The 26,828-nt window shown below is 43.7% G+C and overlaps 1 protein-coding gene across 2 annotated transcripts in view; it reads right to left on the bottom strand.

Moving 5' to 3' along the window:
- ADAM12 (ADAM metallopeptidase domain 12) overlaps nucleotides 1-26,828 on the bottom strand; it is a 173,492-nt gene that overhangs the window by 27,307 nt on the left and 119,357 nt on the right. For both annotated transcript variants that reach the window (XM_048311955.1, XM_048311956.1), the window contains exons 10-12: nucleotides 26,637-26,721; nucleotides 21,720-21,868; nucleotides 868-1,045 (exon numbers count right to left, since the gene is read on the bottom strand). In XM_048311955.1, coding sequence (XP_048167912.1) covers nucleotides 868-1,045; nucleotides 21,720-21,868; nucleotides 26,637-26,721 — 412 coding nt within the window. The remainder of the gene's footprint in view (nucleotides 1-867; nucleotides 1,046-21,719; nucleotides 21,869-26,636; nucleotides 26,722-26,828) is intronic.

Genomic DNA, 26,828 nt, shown 5'->3' with positions numbered 1-26,828 from the left:
AGGTTTTGCCTATCTCCTGCTGATCTGAGGAGTCCTCTGACACATTCACTAAAGTAAATGGAACAATCTTTGAAGCAGCAGCAATCTGTTTGGGAGGCAGAGAAGGCTATTTCTGTTGGGAGGTAATTGGCTAGAGGGAAAGAAAAATCCCGCAGCGAAGAAAGGAAAGGTCTTGTACCTAAAAACTGGAGCTGCAATGAAAAATACCCAACCAATATTAATATGTCTATTTGTTTAGTGTTATATATGTGGATTAACAAGGCTCTGGCACAGGGTGACCAGAGAATGCTGCCCCTGGATCCCTGGCAGTGTCCCAGGCCAGGCTGGATGGGGCTTGGAGCAGCCTGGGATAGTGGAAGGTGTCCCTGCCCATGGCAGGGGGGGAATGGGGGAATGAGATTATCTTTAAGGTCTCATCCAAACCATTCTATGATTGCAGAGTTTCTATGGTTATATTGATAAAATACAAATATATGAGTGGCCTCTCATTGACAGAAACAAACCCTCAACTAACGCATGTTTTCTTGAGAAATTCGAGCCAAGTTCACAAACTTCTTTTGAGTTCAGCTGATTAGCTAATGCTGAAAGGAACTTCTAGGAACACGAGGTCATGGCCAGTCTGCTGGACAAGCCAGAGTTTGCTCTCTAAGGATGATCTGAGCACATTCTTAACCCAAGCTCTGCCTGAACTTCGGCAACTCGAATACACTCAGCACTCCCTGCACTTGTGAGACTCTCAGGTTTAAGCTGATGGGATGGAAGCAGAGAAGGGAGAGTTCTGTTTTACACCAAACACACCAAACCAAGCCTCCACTGTCAAAAACGTGCAGGCTGGAGGTGAGCAGTAACTCTCAGGTGGTGTCTTACCTCAGGCTCCCCGCAGTCACACTCCTCTCCATCTTCCACATAGCCATTCCCACACTTCTGGCCACCAAAGGACTCCTTGACTTCAGGCAGGTTAAAGAGACACATTCCCACTCCCTTCTCCAGGCTGTTTTCCAGGTCCTTTCTACTGCAGCTACTGAAGACCATGGGGAATGGATAGCTGGAAGAAAAACACATGGAGACAAAAGGGAAGGTTCTTATACAAGATGAAAACCTCTCTCTCCTGTCACACTGTGACATTTTAGCACATCTGTGCCTTAACCAGAAGATTGTGTTCACTTTTCATCACACAGAATTGAGCTAGAGCAATTCACTGTGAAATTGAGCCTAACACATTAATAATAATTTCTTACTATGAGTGAGAGAATTTCCACCTTTTCACTTTAATTTGTTGCTGCTCTTAAGGATTGGAAGTGTTCACATTAGAAATTCCTTCTCCCTCTTCTGCATATGGAGTTATAATTATGATCATGAGCCTAAAGAAATGCTGGGCTTGCAAGTAGTATCCTGCATTTGCAGGACTGCAAAAGATCCTAATCCTTCTTGGAAAATTCAGCCTCAAATGGCAAATTCATTCATCTTGCTCTGCAGAATGGTAAACTTCCTGCTCTTTTCAGGAAAGAAAAAAGAATAAAAGAAAAAACCCACTGTTACTTGATAAGAGCCTGCTTCTGCAATTCATCAAAGCTGAGCTTGGGAACTGCATCATTAAAGCAAAGACAGTTTTTATTTTAAATCAGCATGGCTGTAAGGACTGTGATGGAAATACTCCTGTTTTGAATTCCCACTGCTGAGTACAGGGTTCGGCCCCGCTGGGCAGGCACACAACAGCTCCCATTTCTTTTGTGGAACACCCAGACAGCGCGAACCAAACAAACCCGTGCAGTACAAATACCAGCAGATAATTGGGGTTTTTCCCTTGGAGAACTTGATTCCATTTCTGGTGATGAATGTTTGCAGTTTGCTTCACAGATGTGAGACCAAGTGACACCTGGGCCTGGCCCACAGCGTGGTGTCCTGAGGGCTGCTGTGCCTGCTCTGCGCTGAGATCAAATCAAAGAGTCATGGAATGGTTTGGGCTGGAAAAGGACTGGAGGACCATTTCACTCCACCTTCAGGGACACCTTCCACTATCCCAGGGTGCTCCAAGTCCCGTCCAACCTGGCCTTGGACACTGCCAGGGATCCAGGGGCAGCCACAGCTTCTCTGGTCAGGGGCCTGCCCACCCTCACAGGAAGAATTTCTTCCCCATATCTCATGTCCACATTGAATTACATTGAATCTGTGTCACAAACACATTGTAGAAGAGCTTCTCCCCTCAGACCTGATAGCTTTGTCACACCATGGCCCAGTAGTAACTCAACATTTCAGCAGCTCAGGAGCCAACCTGGCAATTTCACTTGACTCACTGAGTGCTTTGTGTCACCCGTGTGTTATTAGGATTGTTATCTTTGCAGACAAGCAAGATAACAGATAGAAATTCTGCACTGCTGAACTTCAGACCTGCATTAATCTCTGGGTGTTTCTGATATCCTGAAATGAAAAGCTTGTCTTGGGAATGATGATGCCCGTAGGTCTCAGAAAGGGATAATTTCTATTAAAAGGAAAGAAATGTTTGGCAACTACGAATGCAATAGAGCTTCCTATGCTGACATAAGGAAGTTAATTAGGATCTTCTAGAAGGTTATGGATACATTACAGAACAGAATATATTTTGTGCCTAGTTAAAATTACCTCTTTTACAGTTTCTGTTGCAATAAAACAGCCAGCTCATTGGAAAAGAACATAAACACGAGTCTGAAGAAGAAAATAATTTTCCAATATCACTATAGGGCTTGTCAAGTTAAACTAAACAGTTTTGAGTTTCACTGACACATGACTTCAGAAAGCTAATAGGCATCTCCATGTAATAAGCTGATTGCTGGAAAATATCAATGTTTCAGCAAAATGACAGAGCCTAAGACAAATAAAGAAATTTCAGAATAGCAGGAGGTAGGAGCCAGGCTGTTAGCTGGGCCCCAAGGGAGGACAGGGAAGGTACTTGGAGTAATGGAACAGAAAATAAAGGCACTTGGAAAACTACTGACCATTTTATATTGAGCAATTGGAGATGTTCTTAACAGGACATTACAAACTGCTGTCCTGACCTAAGTCTGATCGGGAAGAAACCTCACAAAATTCTGTGTACTTGACCGTGAAGTAGATGGATGTACTTGTTCACTTGTTCACAGGATGGATTCCTGCCAAACAGCAGGAAAAAACAAAGAAACTCAGATATATCTGCTGATAAACCCTGATGAGGGCTTGATCAGACACAGCCCTCATATCAAAGTATGAATAAATGAATACTGCATCATCCAGGCAAGATCCAGCTCTTCAGTGGCACAGGTTTACTTTGATATCCACTGGGGTGAGACAAGGAGACAAACACACCTTACAGGGAGTGAAATCCATTCAGGAACACAGCTAATGCAGATTTCCATGTGACACCTCTCAGCCACACACAGAGCATGAGAACAGCTCACCAGTCAGAACTGTCAATGCTTTAGGGCTCTTTGCATCCCTGTTCTTTGCATCCCTGCATTCCCAGGATCATTTGCATGGATGTGAGGTGTGTCTGTCCATCAGCAGGAGGGCAGAGTCCTCTGCCTGTGCCAGAGGTGAAACTGTGTCATTTCTAATGAATGAGCTTTATGTTTCCCCCCAAAGGAACTTCAAGCTGTTTCCTATTTTGAACTCAGAGATCCATTCATCTTCTGGCTTTTCCTGCTCCTGACGCCAATTTCCTCAGCTGACATCAGAGTAACACATGGCACATGATGACATTTCCTGAAAATGCTTCTTCTTTACCAAGTAATCCCCAAATAAAGCAATAAAAACCCAGAAACAAACCCAGCTGGTGGAAACAGAGAAACCTCAGGGTAATCACACCATGCAAGAGAAGATCCTCTATCAGTTGGTGCCAATTGGTCTTTCATTGGAAACTGGATTAATCTTTAATGTGATATTCTGATATACACCCAGTCTTCATTTTTTTGACCAATAAAGTTCCATGTAACAGCCACAGCACTTCACTATTGTGATTTGAGGCTGTATTTTGCCTGTCCTTGCAATTTTAAAGCTGTTTCAGCAGAAGAATGAAATCCCTGGCAGATGGGATGGGAAGTCACAGATATCGGATGTCAGGAGCACTCAAACCAATATTTGAGTGGATCTGGAGCTTGCGAAAAATCACAAAGGAATGGTGATGTGAAAGGAACTTATCCTCTGAATAAATGCAGGAGCGTCCTCCCACTACCCTGTAAAGAGGCTTCTGATCTCACCTGGAAGGAGCTACCTTAGGGTGGGAGAAAGAAATGGGGTCTCCACAGTAAAGCCAGTCCTTGACCTGTCCAAGATTTCAGTGATATCTAAACAGGGATGCTCGTGCTTCCTGTGGTAGCTTGGACACTTTCCTGTTGGAAAACCAGCTCATAAATGCCATGGGAGAACCTTCCAGAGGCAAAAAAATTCATTAGCAATCTTTATACTCCATTCATCTTCACTCAAGACATTTTCTGTTACACATCCTTATTTTTTTTTACGGCTGGAAAGAGAAAGGAAACTTTAGTCCAACCAACTCTTATTCTAAAATGCTGTGTCCCATACATTTTTTACACCTTCTGAATCTATAGACTCAATACACAATGGATCCTTTTGGCAAACTGCTCTGGCTGTGGGTACAAATCTACAGAACTCAAATGGTTCCCAGCACTACCATCAGTCTCTTCAGTGGCTTTACAGCAAGGAAAATCATTTCAGTCTTTCTACCCCTCTTGAATCCACAGCATTCCTCAGAGTCTCCTTGGTGCTTAAAAGATGTGTTTAAACCCTAGAAACAAATATCCCAGTTTCCAACAAAAATAGCTTTGCCTGCTTGTGCAAATAAGACCCTCACAGTCATAAGAGGATCCCTGGTAATCGATTCCTTGGGAAACAAAGCCTGGGCTTGTCCCATTCATTTATATTTCAAGCGCTCCAGCCCTCCAAATGCCAGGTTCCTTTAGGCAGTTCTGCATTTAGCCTGTATTAGATGGCTCCTTCCATTAACTAAGTGAAGTGGCATCAGCACTCTGTCAAGTCCCATTTAAGAAGAGAGGATTCTTTGTACCAGTACCTCGTTGCCCAGCACAGGCTTCTTTTCTTCTTCTTCTTCTTTTTTTTTTTTTTCATAAAATATAAAAGCTCATCTCCATCATCTCTATTTCAGAGGAATTCCCCTTCCTAAGGGGCTGAGTGAGAGGAGAGTACAGGCACAGGAACAGAGCCACTGCCCCAGAAAACTACAGGCTGAGGAGATGAGACAGCCAAAGCACTGAGGAGAGATGCAGGAGCTACTGATCCGTGCAGGGTCACGGCAGATCAGCTCCACACGGCCAGCACTGGTGCCACTGCTGAAGCTGTGAGATGATCCCATTAATGTCATTCCCACTGCTCCATCTGGAATATGCCTGGAGGGGCACTGCCCTGAGCTGCAGGAGACCCAAACCCCTCCAAGCTGCATTGCAGCACCAGCTCAGGAAAGGTGGAACTCCTTTGGTTCCTCCAAATCCCATCTGTCTACATCTCAGTACCTCGGATCCACCTCCTCTGAGTTCCTCCACCATAAACAGAACAGATTTGGCTGCTTCTCAGCAAGCGTCACTGAAGGGGTAACACAACGATTCTGGGAGCTCTCCATGCATTGCACAGGAGGATAAAGCACAGGCTCACGGTATCTTGAAAACCTTTTGATTATTACGATTATCACTCTCCAATCTCGTTTTTCATTTCTTATTCAAGAGCTGCAAGACTTTTCTAAAGGAACTGACATTTTCTGTCCCAAATATTGGTGTTTACACCCCCCCCCCCCCCCCCATACATATATACAGATCTATTTATAGGGTTCATTTCTTCCAGTTCACATCCCAACCTGATTATTCAGCATTATGGCAATGTTTATACAGAGCCTTTTACCAAAAGACCCTGAAGTGTTTTACAATTATTCACTCAATTAAAATGCACAAGAGCCCCAAAGAGGTCTGTTAAGTACCACCACAGCTCCCTCCCTGAGGTAATATGATAATTGGAGATTATATTAATTTTAAAAGGGACATTTTGATTTTTTTTTGGAGCATACTTACTTATGGAAACAACTGTTGGTTAGCTAATTTCCAAAGGTGCAGAAAACTGGGACTGAACTTTGCCCAGAATTCCTGAAAACCCAAACCTGAGGGGCCATATTTAGAAATATCTCCGACATCAACTGTGCTTTTTAAGAGCATGAAGACACTCAAAGATCAGAGGGGTGCTGCATCCCAGCCCTTGGAGTTGGAAGTTTCCCTAGTCCAACACCAGAATTTCCAACCCTTTCCATGACAACACCTTGTCCGAACTGACCACCGCAGTGACTTTGTATCTGTCTCGACCCAAGGACCCTTTGAGATTCAAAAATATGAATATTTACTTAAATCTCCAAAATTCCTGATTTTTGGCTGACAACTGGAGAGGAGGAGAGCAGTGCAGAACCTTTTACTGGAGGGTGGAGAGGTGAGCTTGAACTTGTTCAGACTCTGCAGATGTCTATGACAGAAATATGTTTTCTGCTGCATATCCTGGTTTTACATAAGAACATAAAAACAGGGCGGGGGTGGAGATTAAATTAAAGAATAGGGATAGGGTTGTTTTTGTTAACACAATTGTAAGTAATTTTTCCATAGAAAAAAATGGCAGGACCGGAGAGATTAACCCAAGAATAAACTTCTAGAAGGTAGAAACTCAGGCAGCATGAATGTTTCTAGACCCAGGGAGGTGTTGATTGTTGGGGTCCCTCCCCTGCCATGGAGCCCTGGGAGAGGGGCCCTGAGGGCACAGACACGGGGCTTCCCTGCCCCTGCTCAGCCTCGTTCCCATTGGTTGGTTTGTGTTCCCTGCGCGGGCAGAAGGACCCTTGGTCCCGTGACTGGAACAGTTCCTGGGCAGAGCTCCGGCCATGCGGCTGGAGAAATAAACATCTCTGAAACAGCTATCAAGAATCTGTCTGTCCATATATATTTCCTTTCCACGGGACTCCTGGTTTGATATATGCGTGTTGCAGTATCCCCACTGCAACAAATGGTGGAGATTTGTGAGCAGAACGATCCCCGATCCCTAAGCGACTGATTTGTGTGAGTAAACCCTGGAAACTTTGGATTCCTCTTCTTGGTTTTGCTTTGCTATTCCGTATCTAAACTATGGAGGAACCGTGGGAAGACTCTTGGCTCTCAGAGCCGCATATGGACATTTATCTTAAACTTAAAATGATTCTTGAACAACGATTTGTAAATTTTAGCTTGATTCAAGCTCAAAAAGAACTGAAACACTTCCTGGCATGGTTGTTTAAGAACTTTTTCTATGTTTCTTGGGATTTAATTCTTACCAAGGGCTTTTGGAAAACCGTTTGGACACAGTTAATACTGGAGTCAAAATATATGCCGATGGAAGAATATTTTCGTGAATATTATTTAGTTACCGAGACTGTTGAGCAATGTCAGCTGTGTCCTGGCGAAGGGAAGCCTGGCGCAGGGACCGTGCGGCCCAGGCCACGTGCACCGAGCGCTCTGCGAGCAGCAGCGAGGCAGTTCCCGCGCGCGGGCGGAGCCACGCGAGCCGCAGTGTCGGTGGCGGAGCGAGGCGCGGCGGGACCCGGCAGTGCCCGAATGGTCCCGCGCAGCGCGTGGTGGAGCGAGCCCCGGGAATGCCCGGCCGAGAGGGGCGGTGCGCGGGCGGCGGCGGGTGGCGATGGCGGTAGAACGGAGCCGCGCCCAGCCGAGACGCGCGCTGGAGCAGGGCGCGGGGGGGTCGTCGCTCGGGGACCCGGCCGAGATGTGGGTGCAGCGCCCGACAGCGGCAGCGAAGCTGCGACCAGAGGAGGCGACGCACGGAGAATTGAGCGGCGTGGCCCGGCCCGGCCCGCGCAGCCCCGAACGCGACCCCGGGAAGAGCGCGCAGGCACCAGCAGCCCCGACAATTCCAACACGGGAGCGACCGAAGGAGAGAGCAAAGACGCAGCGAGACAGAAAACAGCAGCCACTCGGAAAAAGGAAAAGATCATAGTAACTAAGACCTTAGGGATAGTAAAATGGTATAATGTTAAGCAAAATTATGGTTTTATAACAAGGTGTGACAACCAGCAAGACATATTCGTGCATAGAACTGCTATTAAAAAGAATAACCCTGAAAAATGCATCCCAAGCTTGGGAGATGGAGAGGTGGTGGAATTTAATATTGTACTAGGGAGAAAAGGGTTACAAGCATCGCAGGTCACTGGGCCTGATGGTGTTCCTGTAAAAGGCAGTATATATGCAAAAAATCGTAGTCATGTTAGACAGTATCTCCCTTGTAAACCCCCCCTACAGTCTCCCTTTCCTAATCCCACCTTTCCCTTTTACCCTATGTCCTGTTACCCCCAGTGTATTCCCAATCCGTTTTTTCATCCATGGTTTCCCTCACAAAACCATGCTTTTGCCAATTGTTTCCCCAAAAATCCCTTTCCAATGCCGAGTGGGGGATGAAAAGGGGGAGGGAAGAAGTTAAACCCTCTCCTGCCTCAGTTTCCCCACAAAGCATGCTCAGAGTTCTGTCTCCCTTCTGTCAGCCCTAAGATGTTCCACAGAATCTGTTTGGACATTTAAAGACTCAGGAGGGTGGCTTGTTTTGTTTTGAAACTGTTCTTGTTATGTTTATCCAGTTGTTTTCATTCTCCTTTTATTAAAATAAAACGGGTGAGGTGTTGGGGTCCCTCCCCTGCCGTGTAGCCCTGGGAGAGGGGCCCTGAGGGCACAGACACGGGGCTTCCCTGTCCCTGCTCAGCCTCGTTCCCATTGGTTGGTTTGTGTTCCCTGCGCGGGCAGAAGGACCCTTGGTCCCGTGACTGGAACAGTTCCTCGGCAGAGCTCCGGCCATGCGGCTGGAGAAATAAACATCTCTGAAACAGCTATCAAGAATCTGTCTGTCCGCATATATTTCCTTTCCACGGGACTCCTGGTTTGATATATGCGTGTTGCAGTATCCCCACTGCAACAGTTGATTTCAAGGAACTGTGACAATTTTCCAGCCTCCTCTAACTCCTGATCTAATTGACGTAATTCTTTTGCACTCAAAAGCACCCCCCTTGGTTTTAACCTTCTAGACATTATTACTGCTCTCCAGCTTTTGAAAACAGCTTTTTATGGGCTCCTAAGAGAGAAGAGCCTACCAGAATAAAAGTGAATTTGCTATTAGATGACATTTTTTGACACTCCAGCTCTTCTGTACAGCAAGTATGTTAATGAATTAGTAAGCATAAAGAACTTCACAGAATTAGGTGTCAAGCAGGAGATAAAATCCAGTTTTCTTTGATATTGAAATAGGTGTTCAAGTACTACAGACCCCTTCATGTATCAAGTTCTGTCACTACACGTTATTTCCTACACCTCACATTTTAGTAGCAATTGTTTAAAATTAGAAAAGTGCCATAATATGGAAGGACTTTTTAATCTATTAATTAGGCAAGCACCGTAATATGGGAAGACTTTTTAATCCATTATTTAAACAATGTCTTAATTTCTAAGTACTTTTGAGGGTGAAAGGCACAAATGCAGTTTTTGACCCCACCAGCACAATAAAGGGGGAGCTTAAAGGGATCTGCAGATTGTTTCACACCCAAAGCTTTTGGAAACAGCAAATTGGGAAAATTAGGAGGAGGGGAGAAGCTGGAGGACCCTTTGGGCTCTTGGAAGCAGCTTTGCCCAAGACATCAGTCCCAGAACTGATGGGGCACATCTTTTTCAGATGATTTGGACGGATTTAACTAAAAATGTAGAGTGGTTTCATATCCAGGTAAAGTATTTAAATGGGAAGTTTGCTTCAAAAGGTAGGAGATGTCTGACAACCCATACTTATATTTTTAGCCTATTTTTCACTCCCTTGCTCCTCTCTTTTAGAGTTTTAATCCCTAGAGCAGCAATAAAGTAGAGCACGGAACTGGGCCATGTAGTTAGAGATGACATCAAAGCTCCTCTGTCTGAGTTCATGGTCAGTGACTTCAAAACAAGCCCAGATTTCTCCTACAGCTTTTGTCATGTTCACTACATGGTGGCTTCTAACTCTTCCAGTAAATAACTGGGAATATTTCACACTGGTGGTTAATTTAATTGATGTCTGCTTGGATGGCTTGTTGTGCTACAGAGGAATTTCCAGGCTTACTGGAAAGAAAGCCTTTCCAAGTAAATGTTTAAACTCTGCACACAAATGCCTTAAGTTTGTTTTAATTTTTCCCTGGGGATAGTGCAGATTCCCAGAATGAAGTCCAGCAGTCTCCCTTCAGGTGCCCAGACTGGATTGACACAGCCCCAGCTGAGCCTTGACCTCTCCCATTACACGGAAGGTGAAGTTTTAACTACCTGGAATATTCAAAAAGGCAGATTTATCATGCTGGATGTGGGACCTCAGGGCAGAAAGCAGCGACAGAACAAATGCCTGGATGGTTCCCAAAAATCCATTCTGCAAGGGAGCAACACTTAATGGCTTTATACAGTATAGACTGTCGTGGCAGTCACAAAACTGCCAAATAAAACATTATTAGCAGTTACTTTCCCTTTGACAAATGGACGGTCAGAGAAGTTTTTTCTTGGAGGAGAGGCCTGTTGTGACTTTCCTTTGTGTTCTGGGGGTGAAGCAATACTAAACCAATTTATCACCCCTGACAGGATCCTGACTCTATGCTGGAGTTATCTGCATTGCAAAAGCTCCCTGGGAATTGAACTCAGACAACTGTTCTTCCTGTTGGAAACCAGACAGCCAAGGAAGGAGCTATAATCAGTTTGAATTTGCCTCTGGCTCATCTTTTGCTCTGTTTCCTTTTAGACCACTACCTCATTAATAAAAATTTGCTGGATTGCTGAGAGTTCAGGTTTCACAATCTACTGCTTAGAATTTGAGGCTAATCCAATGCTGACTACAGGAAAAGTCAAAAAGCAAGAGAGAGCAGAGGGAGGGATGAAAAGGCCGGGTCAGGTCTGGTCCCAGGCTAAGGAGAAGTGGGATGCAGACACCCTGTGCCTGCCAGCAGCTCCCGGCAGTGAAGGGAAATGTGGATAAGGAGCACAACCAGAGTGCCCTGAGTTTAAATTCGTCGCACAAAACACACCGTCCTCAGCACATGATGAGCAAATAAAGACAAATGGTCCAAACCATTGCTGAAGATCAGCTTCCTACTGATTTCTGAATAGGGAAAAGGTGCTTTGGTTAGTTCCCAATGTGATTTTACAATCTGCTTGTGTTCCAGGCAGTTACATTCTGATGTTCTCCCTTGAAAAACCTTGGAGTTGATTTTTTTTAAATGGGCCAGGAGCAGATAGGATGGAAAAAGAAAAACCTGACTTTGGGAATCAGATTGATTGAAAGAGCTGTCATAAAGCGGGTATTTGGGCTCAGGAGACGGATTTGGGTGAGGATGAGCCTGGACATCAGGTGAGCAGATCAAATGACACCAAGTTAAGGGAAGTGGACTCCAAATAGGACTAAACCCAACCAGGAGAAATCCGGGCCAAGGAGAAGGGATTTCATAGAAAATCCTGAGTTGGAAGGGACCCACAAGAATCCTCGAGTCCAGTTCCTGGCACAGACAAACCCCAAGGATCGACCCTCTGGATGGAGCACGTGGAGATGCTGTTCCACTGGGAAGAGCAGGAGCAGAAGCACTAAGAGAGTGAAGTGCATGGAAATGCCACTTATGAGATGTGGGTGCTGGAGAAAAGAATCTGAGCCCTGCAAAAAGCTGGGAATAATAAATACCTGGGGGACAGGCTCATACTGATTTCACTTAACATCTGTACTACCAAACTCTTAATAATCAGGACTCCAAGACAAGAGGATCTGACTTGCAAGCAGCATGGCTCAATTTTTTTTTTTTCTTTGGGAAGATCCAAAGGAAAGAAAAGTGAGGAAAAACAGTGCCAGAAATCAGTCTGAATTTCCCCAGCATTCCCACCTTCCCTGCCCCTGTTATGAGAAGAAAGCTCTTTATCCCATATCACCTAAATCACCTCAGAACAATGGAAGTGGAATTCTTAAAAAAATCCTAAATATATAATAACAAAGAATCACTTTTCTACCTTCCCCTTTCCTTTTCACAGAGCTGGAACAAAGAAAAAATTAGCAGCCACACTGTATTTATTTCATTATTTGAAGCCATGAGGACAGGATGGATCCAGCCATGATCTAAGACTTAGGGATCCTTAATGAGCAATTTAAAACTTTCACTCACAGGAATGAAAAGCTTTTGATAAATCTAAAAAAAAAACCCCATATGGATCCTGGTGAAATCCCGGCCTTACTGAAGTCCATGGGAGTTTTCCTACCAGCTCTGGATTTCTCACTGGTGGTGGTTGACTGCCAGGAGAGCATCAGGGGTGGAGATGAACACAATTTCCATGCTATAAGAGGCAGACAGAAAGGCTCCCTAGGACACCAGACTTATTTCACCTCTTCATTTTCAGTGCCTTTATTCTAAAATAGGTGGTTTCTTATCTTAATTCATCCCTGGGGCTGCGTCATTCCTTTGCAAAGGCTGAAATGGAGCCTCCCTGCATTGCTGCCACCAGAACCCCCCAGTAAATGTGCCCAGCACTTTGTGACAGGCTTTGACTTTAGAAAAGATCAAGAATGTCTTTGCAGGAAGGAAAATTTTAAACATTTTGCACATCTATGCCAGGCACAAAAGGCTCTGTGATTCCCATGACAACTGTGGCAAATGCAGCTGTGGGCATCAGTTAATTACAGGGATTCAGCCTTCCAAGTCCACATCAATTCCTTCAAGTGCTCCTGGGCACACAACACATGTTCAAAAAGGAGCTTTCATGTGACCTTAAGGATTTGCCCTTTAAGGTATGTTTCCATTTTTAAGCCAGGAATTTGGAATTCATTAACACCAATTAAAACTGGACACTGTGCTTAACTCTCCATGCACTGCACTGCAGATTTATCCCTGCAGGTTGAAAAGTTTGGCGTTTGTTTTCTTTTTTTTTTTTTTTTTGATGAAACAGAAAGCCAAGGTAAAGGGAAATGTCCTTATATGATTTGTTCTCATGGGTCATGGCAATAGCAGCACTGCAGGAGAAAAATGTCCCTCTCAGAGCTATATTTCCTATGGATATTACAGCAACAAGACAAAAGGCAGCTGAGCTCCCTCATCCCAGCATCCAGGCCAGGAAAAGTGGATACATCTCATGGCAAAAACCCCTGCTTGTCCTTAAGTATCTGCTATAAATAATCACACCAGAAGTAAAATGTGTTTTCATTTGAGAAGTCACCTCTCTCCTTGTCAGCTTCACTTACAGCAAAGTCATGTTGTCAATCTGAGGGCTCTCCTTGAGAACACACCAGCAAAGCCAAATATTTTCCCTTCTAACAGCCCATCCACTGAAATGGGAAAGACTAAACCAAATAAAAAGCAATTATCTTTTTTCTTTTTTTTTTTTTTGCCCCACAGCTCTGTGTGCTAATTGCTAACAGTGATCCACTCCTGCAAAGGACTGGGAAAAATTAAATGGATTTCAACCAACGCTACTAATTCTTCAACACAGATCTTATTTATCACACAAATTAAATGTATCTGCAAGGCATGGAAATTATTAACAAAAAAAGAAGGCCAAATGCACTGCAGACGTGGGGCTACTTGGAGTGAAGGGAAAGAGTGACATAAATCTATTCTGTAATCTCGTGGCTGTTTCCTACTAAAGGAAGGACCAGAATGCAATGTGCTAAATTACTGGGGCAGAGGGATATGTTGCTTAAAGTTGGTTGTTTTTTTTTTTTTGAAAAAAAAAAAAAGCAGTTGCACTGCTGGCACAACAGACCTAGCTCTGTCACAAGTAATTTATTACATCAGTATATCAACTTTATTAAAAAAAGAAAAAGACAACAAAGAAGTCTGTCTTTGTGCCGAGCTCAGCTCAGACTGGTTTGGAAACATAAACAGCTTCAGAGTTTAATTAGGAACTGTTTACATCTGAAAGATAATTTCATTTTCCTCAAATTGTAACAGAGGTAATTCCAGATAGTTCTGCTGACTCCAGAGTTTAATGTCTCTCAGCTGCCAGACTGAAAAATGCAAAGTGAGGTCTGAACAGCTGAAAACCAACTGAGAGGGGTCAGGGAATTCTGTGCTAACTACTAATGGTTTGATTATCTAACATTTAACAGCTCTGCAGCTACAAGATGCTGCGAGATGCCTGCAAGAAAAAAAAGAGAACCACTCAGTAAATTAAAGTGTCCTTTCCCACACTCTGTTTCTGATTTCTTTCCCATTTTACCCTGACCTTTTGTCTTTCTCTATGTTTTTTGGTTTTTTTTTAATCTAGAGAGGTGCTGGAAAAAGTGTTTCTCCCTTCAATTTGATGCTGTTTTCATGGCATACCTGGCTGTGTCCCGGAGCAGTGTGCTGGAAATCTCTGGAGGGTCTATATTTTCACATCTGGGGACTCCAGTTCAGCCTTTGAATGACCAAAATGAGGGTGACCTGATATTCTGCTTCCTTGAGATCATTTTTCAAAAAACAGAAAAGGTGATTGAAACTAGTACTTTATACAACAAATGACACAAGTGATCAGTACTTTCCCAACTTGTCCCTAAGAGATTTTCACTGTTTTATTTACTTAACTACATGTTTAAAAAGTAGTTAAATAAATATATTTTTCTAGAGTAGTTCAAAAATCAAACAAAAGCAGATGACAAAACAAGAAGGCTCCTCAGAAAACCCTTGCAAACCCCCTGAGCCCTGCAGCTCTCCCGGAGTCCTCAGCCACCCATCTAAGATGCAAATATTCACTCGTGCGGTGTAAACTCAGCCTTGCTGCCACTGGCCTGCTTTTGATGTGCAGCCCTAAAGCTCATTATTAATGGTAATGAGGGATCCACGAGGGAAGCACAGACCTTCAGCACCATCGAAGGACAAAGTTGTGGAACACTTTAATGATGGGGTGCTGTTCCCTCAAACACTGCCTGAGGGGGAGGAGTGAAGGAGCTGCTGAATCCCCTCAGCCTGACCCAATCCTGCAGTTCATCTCCCCCAGTTCCATCAGGATAACTGCACTCCTGGACAGCCAGACAGATCCCTAAGGAATCCTCATTAATATTCATCTTTCCTCCCCCTCAAGCCTTGCTTTTCATTTGGATGGCTCCCATCGTCTGGATTCTCACACAGCCCCACAAATGCTACTCCAGTTCACCAGAGGCAGAAGCAAACTGCAGCACAGGAGCAACCCAGGTTTGGTTTTGGATCTACAGGCCAATTTCTCTGCCCAAACCCATATTTCCAGCAGAAATATCAGATGGTTTTGGATAGAGACCCTGTACACAGATACAACTCACGCACCGGTGACCCAACACTTAATTAAGGAATATTCACTAATCCAAGTTGAGACTCCTCAGGGGATCTGGGGAACATTTCCAGATGCACCCTTGGACCCCAGAGGTTTGGGGAAGAGGGAGTGTTCTGATGCTGGACTCCTGCAATAACATCTGCATGTGAATGCCAAAGCTTCTACCAACCCTGCCCGTGCACTGAGCACAAACTCCAGAGAAATCTTCCAAGTCTGAGCACTGCAGAGATTGAATCAGAGCATTTACACCAGGAAAATCAGCAAGACATTCCAGAGTCTGGAACAAGCATGAAATGGGAATGAGGGCAGGAAGAGAAAGCAAATAAATAGGTATTTTAGATGTCTCTGATAATGTATTTGCTACCACAGAGGCTGTCAATAGAGGGGAGCCGATAAAACCAGCTTTTCCTTGCCAGCAGGAAAGGGTGTTTATTTATAAATAAACACAAAATACAGTGTGATGCACCTCTCCTTGGCCACTGGAGCTAACACATGAAAGCAAAGCAGCAAATGAACTCTTCCTCTCTTGCAGCAGATCTGCCTTTCAAGAATATCTTGGGAATTGGCCTGTGAAAGAACAAATGTTTCCTAAGCTCATCCTGGGATGCCTGGACCACTTCTACAACAGATCCACGGACCAGCTCATCCCCACTGAGGCAAACAGGAATGTTCACATCTGCTGTGTCTCCTGTGCAACTCCTGGTCTTGCTCGGTGTCACTTGGAGCTGATCACAGACATCTGGTACTGCTGCTCACGAAAAAGCCACTCTGTTTCCACTTAAATATTTTATTTCACCTTAATTACTGCTGATGTACTCAGTGTTCAGTGCAGAATATCTAATTGCTCCTGGAGGGAATTAAAACCCAGTAAGTACCAAGGCTCTTTTTCAGTGGTACCTGAAAGAAGCCCACCTGATGGTCTTTCCCATTGTTAATTTTCCCCAATTTCTCCTCAGCGGTGCTTAATTCAAGACAATTAGTTTAATTTGGGACTGTCACTCAGCTGAGTCTTAACAGATCACCTTTGCTCTCACTCTCATTCACAAATAGGCAGCTTCCCCATTGGGTCCCTGCTTTAATTCTAACCTAAAGGTTTTAATTTTACTTAAGAACCTATTGATTACAGGGGGTTTTTTGGGACTGGTTAGAAAAATGTCTTCTCCCAATTACAACAGTAAATGAACCCGTATTTTTCTACGTGTGATTTCTATTCTGTGCTCTTTCTGTGTTCCTAATTGGTCTCCTCCCCCAGACCCTGCCTCCAAAAACTCCATAATTGAAGTGAAACCGTGTACTGAAAGGCAATTACTCAAAATTAGCTGTTCCTTTTTTTCCCCCGTGAGGCACAGTTCCATAAAAACCCTCTGAAATAATAATCTATAGCTGAGAGGTTAAATTGATCTCATTTCTCCTTTTCTTTCACTCATGATCATCACTACACCAAACAGGAATTTCCACCAGCAGTGCCACAGCCCAAGCCCCACTTCCCTGTAACACTTGCAGTCCTATTTATCTGAGTAAATTCAATTTAAAATCTGAGTGAAAAGCACGAAGTGACTTTAAATTCCAGCTGTGACAATTGGAAACGGGAACACAAGATCCAAGATAAGAATGGGGAAAAAATGCAGGCAGAGGGGTTCAATTCATTCTTGACTTTTCAAAAGGAACATCACACGGAAGGAACGTGACAAAGAGGAGTTGTTGTGTGGGGAGGTATCCTAAACAAGCTGCTTCCTCACTCCTGTGCCTGGCCCACACCTTCCTGTGTGTCAGCAAGGGATGCAGATCAGAATATGCCTTGGAACTCTTGGAAAAAGAGGAAAACCAGGTCTGCCAGGAGCCTAGATGAAAACAAAAGTTTCCCAAGAGATGTCCTTTCATTCAGAAGGTTGTTAAGCAAATATCAGCGGCCATGCTCTCTCACACATCAGATTTTCCACTTCTTGAGTATCTGCCACTTGTTTCATGTCTTTGAAACAATAGTTCATACAGTATTTTTATTCTCCTGAGTATTTAAATTATTTTGCATTTATTTAATCTTTTCTCCATCATGGGCTTTGACAAGAACCCTCCAGATCAATGTGGGGTGTTCCGCCTCGTAATAAATGTGTAGAAAAAGAACAGGGTATGGGCAGCGGGCCAGACCTGAGAAAAATCTCCACCATTCCCATATCCAGGTGCAAAGAGGACTGGAGGGGACACCACAAAGCAGCCCCTTCCCCATTTTCCATCAGGTTGTGGCTATGGGGAGGCAAAGAGAGACGGAACAAATGGCTCTGTCCCAGGAGCCATTCCCATTAGCCTTGGCTGGGATGATCCAGCACCAAGAAACGATCCTGGGAAGAGAAAACGCTTCTGCCAGGGGCCAATGAAAGAGGATTTTGTTATTGCAGGTAAGGGCATCCCAAAGGGAAAAAGACAACGGTAGGGTCAGCATCAGAATGGGCTTGGTGAAACTGCCTGGCCTTGGAGGGTTCCTGCTCTCATTAACCTCACCTAGGAAGAGAAAATGCAAAGACACCAAGGAGTGCTCCCTGTAGGAGGGAAGGAAGAACAAATTTCCAGTGTGTTCACTTCCCTGCAGACAATTCCCTGTGTGGATCACCTGCATGGAAACTAAAAGAGCACAGTGCTCAAGGACACAGGTAAGTGGCTGAGGGGAAGTTCAACCCTTGAGCTCACAGGAAGGGAGAACACTATCAAAATTTTGCTCCCCTTAAGGCTGGCAAAAAATCTCAAACATATCTGAACTCAATATTTCAACTTCTAAGTGGGAGCTCACCTGACCTCAACCCCCATGAATGCTCCTGTGCCCAATTTTGATGAAAGATGTGTAAAAACTGCATTTCCAGAATTATTAAATAAACAAGTGCTGCTAATTGGCAGCATTTTGCTCTGCAGTGCTAAATTTTGCTCACATTTGCAAGGGTATAAATCCAGACCCTGCACCAGAACTCTCTGGTATTTATCTACCTGGCAGGAGGAATATTTTCACTCCTAAGAGTGGACACTTTAGGGAGATATTTGGAAAACAAGTGGAATACTGAAGTGACCTCACTGGCTCAGCCTAGTCCCTTAGTTTCCAGATAATGAGATCTCAGCAAAAAGACCCATAAATCTCTCTAATATTCCTTCTTTTTCACTTGGAATGGTCTATGTACAAAACAATTTAAAAAACTAGAGGAACATCGTTACAACATGTGCATAAAAACAAGGACAATGTGTATTACATATTCCTTACTGGTATGATTAGTATCAAAATTAAATATAGTTAAATATTAATATTCCTTCCTACTAACTATTAATTTTAGTACTAAATATTCCTCATTTATAGTATTTTTATAGGAACCGCCCCCATTTCTACAGAAGGATTTATGTGATTTTCATTGCAGATATTTGAGTGTCTCAAAGTCCTGGACTGACACAAATTTGTGGGGTTTTGTGCTTGATTTCATGTTATAAAACATGCATTTTGCTAAAGTAGTACGTCTTTAGACATTTGTAGCTCACACACAACTGGTGTTCATCCTGCTGGTATCTTCTAAGAATAAAAACTGTAGGAAGCTGATTAAAGGAGAGACCCAACAGAGTTTAAATTCTACCCTGATCCCTGGAGGTTTTTTTCCACCAAGATGTAATTTCCAAGACCTCTTCAAAGACTGAAACAGAAGAACTGAAAGAAATTACAATAATTGATGAAATCCCTTTTAAGTAATAAGCTTTAAAACATTCCCTTTTGTGCATGACCACATCACTGACTCCAAAGTTAAATTCACAGAGGCCTTTCTGGTATAACTTAGATATTTCCTACTTTTTACAGACATCAGATAAGGGCCTCTCAGTACTTTTTACACTAACTTCAGCTAGATTTTTTTAAATTCCACTCATTAAATCTACCTTAAACCAATTAGAAGAGCATGGAGTGAGTACACTGAGAGCAGGCTGTCTCTCTAAATGGATATGGGATGCTCTTAGTTTTGATTTTTTGGCTATTTCCAGAGTGCATTTGAGATAAGGAGCATTCATTTGGCCTTCCCTTAACAGACAAGCACTTCCAGAGAGGAAAACTTTTCAGTGTTCCTTGAATAATGGTGCTCAAGGGAATATTGCTATTGGTGAGACACGTTGGGTAATTAAATATTCAAAGTGTTAATTTGAAATTGGTGAGATGCAGCTTGGCTCAAGGCAAGAAGTGTTCTCCAGGAATATTTATCACAGATTGACAGCACGGTGTTGAGATAGAGCCTAAGGCTATAAACCCAAAGTTAGTTTCCATTTACAAATCAATAATCAGTGCAAACAAAACAGCCTGCTCAGGGCTGTGAAGGCCACAGCTCTTGCTCAGGCACAAGCTGGATGCAGAGTTTGGTGAAAATCCAAAGAGGGCATTACAAGGTGGAGCTGACTACCCCTCCCCAACCCTGTGAGGTGCTAGAGGTGGGCACAGCCTTTAACCTGGAAGGTGCTACAGAAACCCCCCCAGAAGAGCTGAGCTGCTTGGAGTCATCCCCAAGGGACGAGGATTGGAATATCCAATCCCTCATATCCTGAGGAACGCTGAGTGGGCACAACCTTGCTCTGACCTTGCCCTGAGCCAGCCCAAGCCCAGTGTCTGGACTGGCACATCCAGCACCCAGGACAGGATCAGATACACCCAAAGGACTCCAGCGTGAAGGCAGAATGAGGAAGGAGCTGTTTTAATGCCCCTCTCACCAGATGAGTTCAGACAGGGTCCAGAAATTTCTGTCCTGAGAGCATCCCTGTATTTACTCTGAAGTGGAGCAGCTGGATGCAGAACCAGTAACTCAGCTGAGCTGACTGGAATGAATCCTTCAGCAGCTCAGAGCCCAGCCCTGCTGCCCACTGCTCACCAGCAACCACCTCACCTCACCTCAGAGCCCTCTCCCACTTCACTCTGTCCTCACAGTGTGCACAGAGCCCTGACTCGTGCAGGATGCAATTCCATGGGGATAATTACCACCTATTGTCTCAGAAGAGCAGAGTTATTTTTCTTTTCCAGCCTACAGAAGTCCCTCTCATTCTCCACTACTCTCTCAACTCTCTTTTGTTTGTCTCTCAGCTTGCTGTGCTTGGCCTCTGGCCACAATCCCAATTTCTGCCCTGATGGAGGGTGACAGCTTTGCCTTTGAAGGAATTCCAAGGCTGCTGTTGGGCTGACCAGCAGGGAGCAACCCTGCCCAACACTCCCTGGCCTCTCCCAGATTGCTCCCCTTCTTTCCCAGAAACTTGCAGTCTCGGAAAAGGCAGAGGGAGAGCTGATCGCAATTCCCAGAAGAGGTTTTTAAGCAACAGATGAACTTTAAGCACACAGAGTGAATGCTGGAGCTGAAAGGGACATCAGAGAACATCCAGACCATCCTCTTGTCCTCAGGCACATCCAGCTGTACCTACACTGCTGGCAGATATTTGCCTCACTGGTTCTTACTGGATTCCAGTCACAGGCAGTATCATTCCTGCAGCTGGTCCAGTCTAACACATGGCTTACCATCAGAGAGCTCTGGCAAATCTTACTTCAGTTTCATCCTATCAGTCCTAGTTTGAACATGGACATGGAGAACTCGTTCCTTGTATCCTTCAGTTTCTAACAGGAATTTAAAATACATCCCAGCAAGCAGTGACAGCTCTGCCCAGGGTGCCTGGAATTTCAGTGTCTACAAAACACTTTTGTCCCTTGGCACAGTGCTTTTGCCACCAGCAGAGCCATCCTTCAGTACTGACACAAGGAATCAGGGAATATCCTGAGCTTGAAGGGACCCACAAGGATCATCGAGCCCAGCTCCTGGCCCAGCACTCACAGAAATGACCACGGGTTCACCAGTTTTTATTTCCCACATTTCTAATCTCTTTACTTGGAAGATCTCCCTCTGGACACAGAACAGCCTTAATCCCACTGACCTTACAGATTTAATTTTCTCACATGCTAAAACTGCTCCACACTTACAACAGAAGTTTTGCAAAACTAAAAACCTGCTCTGCATGAGACAAAGAGCTTGCAGACTCTAATAGTGCACTTCCTGCATTACTGGATTTCTTACACACTCATCTCAGTCTTGGCTCATTTCCCATCGTGACTGATGCTCAGCTGGCCAGAGGAGAGAAGGTGGAATTCTGATTCACCACTTGCAGTGCAGTTTGTTTGGCTGTGGATTGGTTTTTTTAAAATTAACCAGTTGCTTACAGCACTTTTGTCTCTCACACTGGTAACCTGGAAATAGAAAGGTGCAATGGTACCTGTTGTGCTCTGGTAACATTAAACTTTTTCAGGTTGACAAGATTTAACAGGTGCTGAAAAATCTTTTCCTTTTTTTACCTGTCAGTGCCCCTGAGGCACAAAATGAAACCAGAGATGTCCCACTGTAGCTGTAGCTTTGCCAGTCTCAGCCTTGCACTTACCCAGTGGAGGGGTTCATGATGCAGCCCCCCTTATCTGTGGATGCTTTGCAGTTGCAGCCCCTCTCCAGTGTGTCATGATTCATTCCAAAATTGTGCCCCAGCTCATGAGCCAGCGTCACTGCTGCACCCAGAGGGTTTTCTGAGTGATCCTTCAAAAAAAATCCACAGGAGAACCAGTCAATTCAGCATATAAACCCAATTCAAGGCACACATTCCCCCTCTGAGGTCCTACTGCCTGTCCTTTGAAATGCTTTATAACTTTAGGAGCTGTAGTTGCTGTGTTGTTAAATAAACCCAATTGTAAATTTATTCACATATACCTAGTGCAGAGTGGGAATTTCAGGACAGCCTGGATGGCCACCCAGTTTCCCCAGGAGATATTTGAAAGCATTGAGCAGGTTTGAACATCTCTTTACTGGGGCTTGAAATTCTGCTGCTCAAGAAATCCCCCAAACTCCCAAGTCCCAGCAGTGGCAGAGAGAGGTCACCAGATGTGGAGTGTTGGAAAGGGCAGTAATTTATGGGTGAGGATGGGTGTGATGAGGGAGAAGTGAGAAGATCCTTTAGGATCTTGTCAGGAGGCAAATTAAAAATGCAGCAAGAGATTTCACTCAGTCTATTGAATTTGCTTCAGACTGTTTCTTTAATATCAGAATGTCCAAGATTTCACAAACCTTGTAAGGAAAAACCAAGAACCTTTGAAAATCTTTTTAAAATGAAAGGCCAACGCAAGCCAAAATCTTCCATGGCCTCTTATTAACCTACAAATACTCTAAATGTTGGAAGTGTCAGTTTGAAATTTTAACATTAATCCCTGTTTAAATGCTGATTTTTGGGACAATCACTTCTGAGAAATTCACTGCATGATCTGATTACAGGCTGCTGATCCGAATGACGTTTTGGCTTAACCACAAGTAAGAGACCTTTCCACGCTGATCATTTTCATTGAGGGAAAAAAATCCACCACACTTGTAAGAAAGCTTTCCCTGAAGGCATAAACATGTAATATAAATGCATGATCCAGTATTTATCAGTCAGTAAATGGAATTACTGTGTACAGCTGCCTGCTCCAGAAGCTTGCATGAATATATTCACTTTAAATAACTCTTTCAGCATCATCTAAGCCAAACTCCAGACTACAAAGAAGTGAAAGGTAAAACTGTCTAGAACATTATCTATGTACTAATGGAGGTTTTAATACATGACTTGGGGTAGATTTAAGAGTTTCTTCTTTCATCTGTCTGGGCTAATAGTTTTAGTAAATCATTTCTCAAATAGCAAATAAAATCGAGACGAGAATAAAGTCATTCTGAACACACCAAACTGCTCCTTCTGCAACTGGAATAAACTCAAAAGAATTTTATCTTCTCTCTTTTAAAAAGTGCCTCTTTTAAAATTTCTTTTTCCCAAATTTTTAAATCTTAATATAAAAATCTTGTGGCAGCCAGTTTGTGTGCAGTTTGTCCTGCACAACACCTACATAATGAGATGTCTTATCTAGATACTGGTCAGATACAGATGGATTTATCTTTGTGCACACAGTAATTGATGGAATAGTTAAAGAATTCAATGTAATCGAACCTGATGTCGTAAGAAGAGCACAGCCTCTCACCCAAATGGAAAAAAATGCAGGGCTGAAGATTAAGAAACAGTGAAATAATTCCATATAATTTACCCCACTGGATGATGCTTTGAAATTAGGGCTATCTGGTCAAGACAGAAACTCCTCACTGAGCTACCCAGACACATAGCCAATTGAGCTCAGACTTTATTTTTCCAGTATCTCCCCTACTTACTGAGCAGTGATTATATTTCTCTGAATGTTCTGAAGCTGTCAACTAAAACTAAAAACAAGGATTCACACAGTCCACTCCAGAAGCAGAGCAATAAATGATGTGAAATGTAATTTGGGACTTGAATAGGCAAACAATTATTCCAGCCCATGCGGTTCTCATTACTTGCTCAGACCCACTTGGAATGCAATTTTATCAGCTTCTAGAGAGGGTTTTTAAAAGAAGGAATGTGATGCCTCAGCAAAAGAGGTTATTTGAAGACAGCATAAATGAAGATTATCAAAACAAACAGTGACATGTTCCATTTGATACTGAGACCGCTTAAGTATCACAAGGACTAAAGAAATAAATAGCAATGTGACTTTGATTTATTCCACCAGGGTCTTTCAAAGTTAACTTGAGCAGTAAAAGTCATTACCAAACACATTTCACAAGCACTGAATAAGCAACCATCTACTGTTAAGACATTATAAGCTGTTGCACAAAACATGCAGCTGCTTTCAGCTGAATTCTGCTTCGTTCCACTGGGATTTAAATCAAATCCTAATAATTAAATACTGTTGTCTACAGCTCCAGCAGGCAAATGCCCTGCTCCTGGTGCTTTCAGTGCCTGTTCACTCAGTTCATAGAGGCACAGAATCCCACAATGGTTTGGATTGGAAGGGACCTCAAAAATCATCCAGTCCCACCCCACCTTCCACTGTCCCAGGCTGCTCCCAGCCCCAATGTCCAGCCTGGCCTTGGGCACTGCCAGGGATCCAGGGGCAGCCCCAGCTGCTCTGGGCACCCTGTGCCAGGGCCTGCCCACCCTCCCAGGGAACAATTTCTTCCTGAGATCTCATCTAAATCTCTCCTCTATTAGTTTAAAACCTTTCTCCCTTGCCCTATCACTATCTGCCCATATAAAAAGTCACTTTCCTCTTCTCTCAGAAGTATTTTACTTTTAAATCCACAAATGCAGTGGGCAACCTTTGGAAACAGAAGAATGAAGACTGAATCATGTCGAAGACTTCCTTTAATGTCAACTTCTCTTTGGTTTTTCTATGATACTACAGAAACTTCAGAGGAAAATGAAATGATAAAGGTCTTGTTAAAGCTTCTCACACTCACACGGCTGCTCTCTCTGCTTTGTGTTTCTCTGAAAATTAATGGAAGACAGGGTGTCACCTACGGAGAGAACTCAGCCCTATGGAAGAGAGGCAGGCAGGCTTCCAGGGAGGCATGACAGAGGAATTTAGATCACAAAGCAGAGCTGACTAACTGCAAAAAGAGCCAGGAAAATCACATCAGACAAGAGTCACTCCAGGTTTTGTATTCAAATGTCATTTCTTACGCAGTCTCTCATTGTCTTCTCTTCCAGAACAGGTGTTAGAGTGTGGGAGCTTTTGGTGTTGAGTGTTGGGGGTGGGATGGGTAAGAAATTGGCTGAAATTATGAGGTTGGCCAAACATTCATTTGCCCCGTGTTGAGCCACCTGAGCCCCTCACCTTCCCAGGCTAAGAGTGATTCATTCTTTCATAGAACCACAGAATCTTTTAGGTTGGAAAAGACCTTTGAGATCATGGAGTCCAACCATTCCCCCAGCACTGCCAAGGCCACCACTGACCCGTGGCCTCAAGTGCCACATCCACAGGGCTTTTAAATCCCTCCAGGGATAGGGACTCCACCTCTTCCCTGAGCAGCTGTGCCAGGGTACAGGTACCAATAGATATAAATATGTTTTGTCTACACCTGAATCAGCCTTTGTTAACTCAGGGGGTGGTTGGACAGCTGCACTTTTGGGTTTTGGGGTGAGTGTTTGCTTCATTCGGATTTGGCTCCTTTTTGAGGATTTGCTTAAAGAACTGGAGAACATTTCTGGTTATTCTGTGCAAGTTTTGAGTTAATTTGCACCTCAAAAGCTTAAATTCATGGAGGGTCAGGGTAACATCGTGCTCCCCTTCTGCAGCCTGAACCAGCATTCACCCACAGACCCTGGGTTTCTCCTGGACATATAAATCAGTCCCCTCTCTAGGAGAACACTCTAAAGAAATGCTGATTCTTGTCTTCTTGTTACTGGAATGAACTATTTGTAATTATTTCTCTTTAAAATGTCAGTTTCCAGAGTGAAGAGAACTGACTTGGCAGTAAATTACATGGTGGAGTGTTTTAAATCTTCTGCTAAAAATTAAAAGGACAAAAAGTTCATCATTAAGGGCATCTCTGACTGCAGATAAAGCCAAAGCAATGAATGCAGGGCTAAGAGTCAAATGGGGCTGTCTGCCTCATCTGTGCCTTTACCAAGACTTGGGAGTGCACTGGGAGACGCCCACAGCTCTCCCAGCCTCTCTTCCTCCTTTTCCTTTTGTACCTCTCCCCAGGTACCCAGTGAATAATTGTTACAGACAGCAGTTACAGACTCAGCTTCTCAAGCTACCAAGAGCCTGAAACTTTGTGTTTCTACAACTTTTCCCAAATTACGTGATTTGATCATTCTATTTTAAAGCTTCTTCCCTCTGTTAGCACAAAACACTGTAAAATTAAAATTAAAAAAAAAAAAAAATCAGAAAGAAAATACTTCAGAACTCCTTCCAGAAATTGGACAAGATGTTTACTTGTGTGTTCACCATGTCTTGCATCTAGCAACAACAGTAATACCCTGGGAGAGACTCAGGTGGAATAAATGCTGCCATTGTTTGTTCTCACTGTCTGGCAATGCAATAAAACCACTGCTGCAAAGATGGAAAATAAGGCCTAACACAGGAAACTCTATAAATACAGAATAAAATCAATATAATAAAAGATTCAGGATAGACTGCTGCTGCCTGTAACACAAGTATGCCCAAGTGTACAACAAATACATCTTCTGGTTCTCTTCCCTCACAGCACCTCAGCACCTGGTTCAATAACAATTAGAGGTATAAACTTCTTGCAAAGAGGCCCTGCTATATTTTTAATGCAATATTTTGTTTTTTTCACTATGGAAACTATCATTTACAAGAAATCTGAATGGGGATATAAACAATCCAGAGATGGAAAATGGGACAAATGGGGCTGATGTTGTGGTCCAGGATGCAGGACTGCAGAACCTGATATGGTGTCACACCAGTTGGGCCAGTTTGAGTGCTGTGCTTTCCCCACTTACCATGACGACCCCTCCAGACTGCTCTGCTGTGCACATGCTCATGATGGGAGCCATGCCAATGGTTGTCCCCTGGAAGTACACCCCGCTGCAGGAGAGTGGGAAAGGGGGAGAGGAGACACAGAGTCACCAGTCAATGCCAAGATATCTCCCTATTATTTTCAGTTTTGTACTTCTGCCAATCTCAAACAAAGA

Source organism: Corvus hawaiiensis, chromosome 8 (assembly GCF_020740725.1).
Source record: "Corvus hawaiiensis isolate bCorHaw1 chromosome 8, bCorHaw1.pri.cur, whole genome shotgun sequence".
Lineage (NCBI taxonomy): Eukaryota > Metazoa > Chordata > Aves > Passeriformes > Corvidae > Corvus > Corvus hawaiiensis.
Note: the sequence above shows the minus strand (reverse complement) of the source record. Positions and strands in the feature narration are given on the sequence as shown.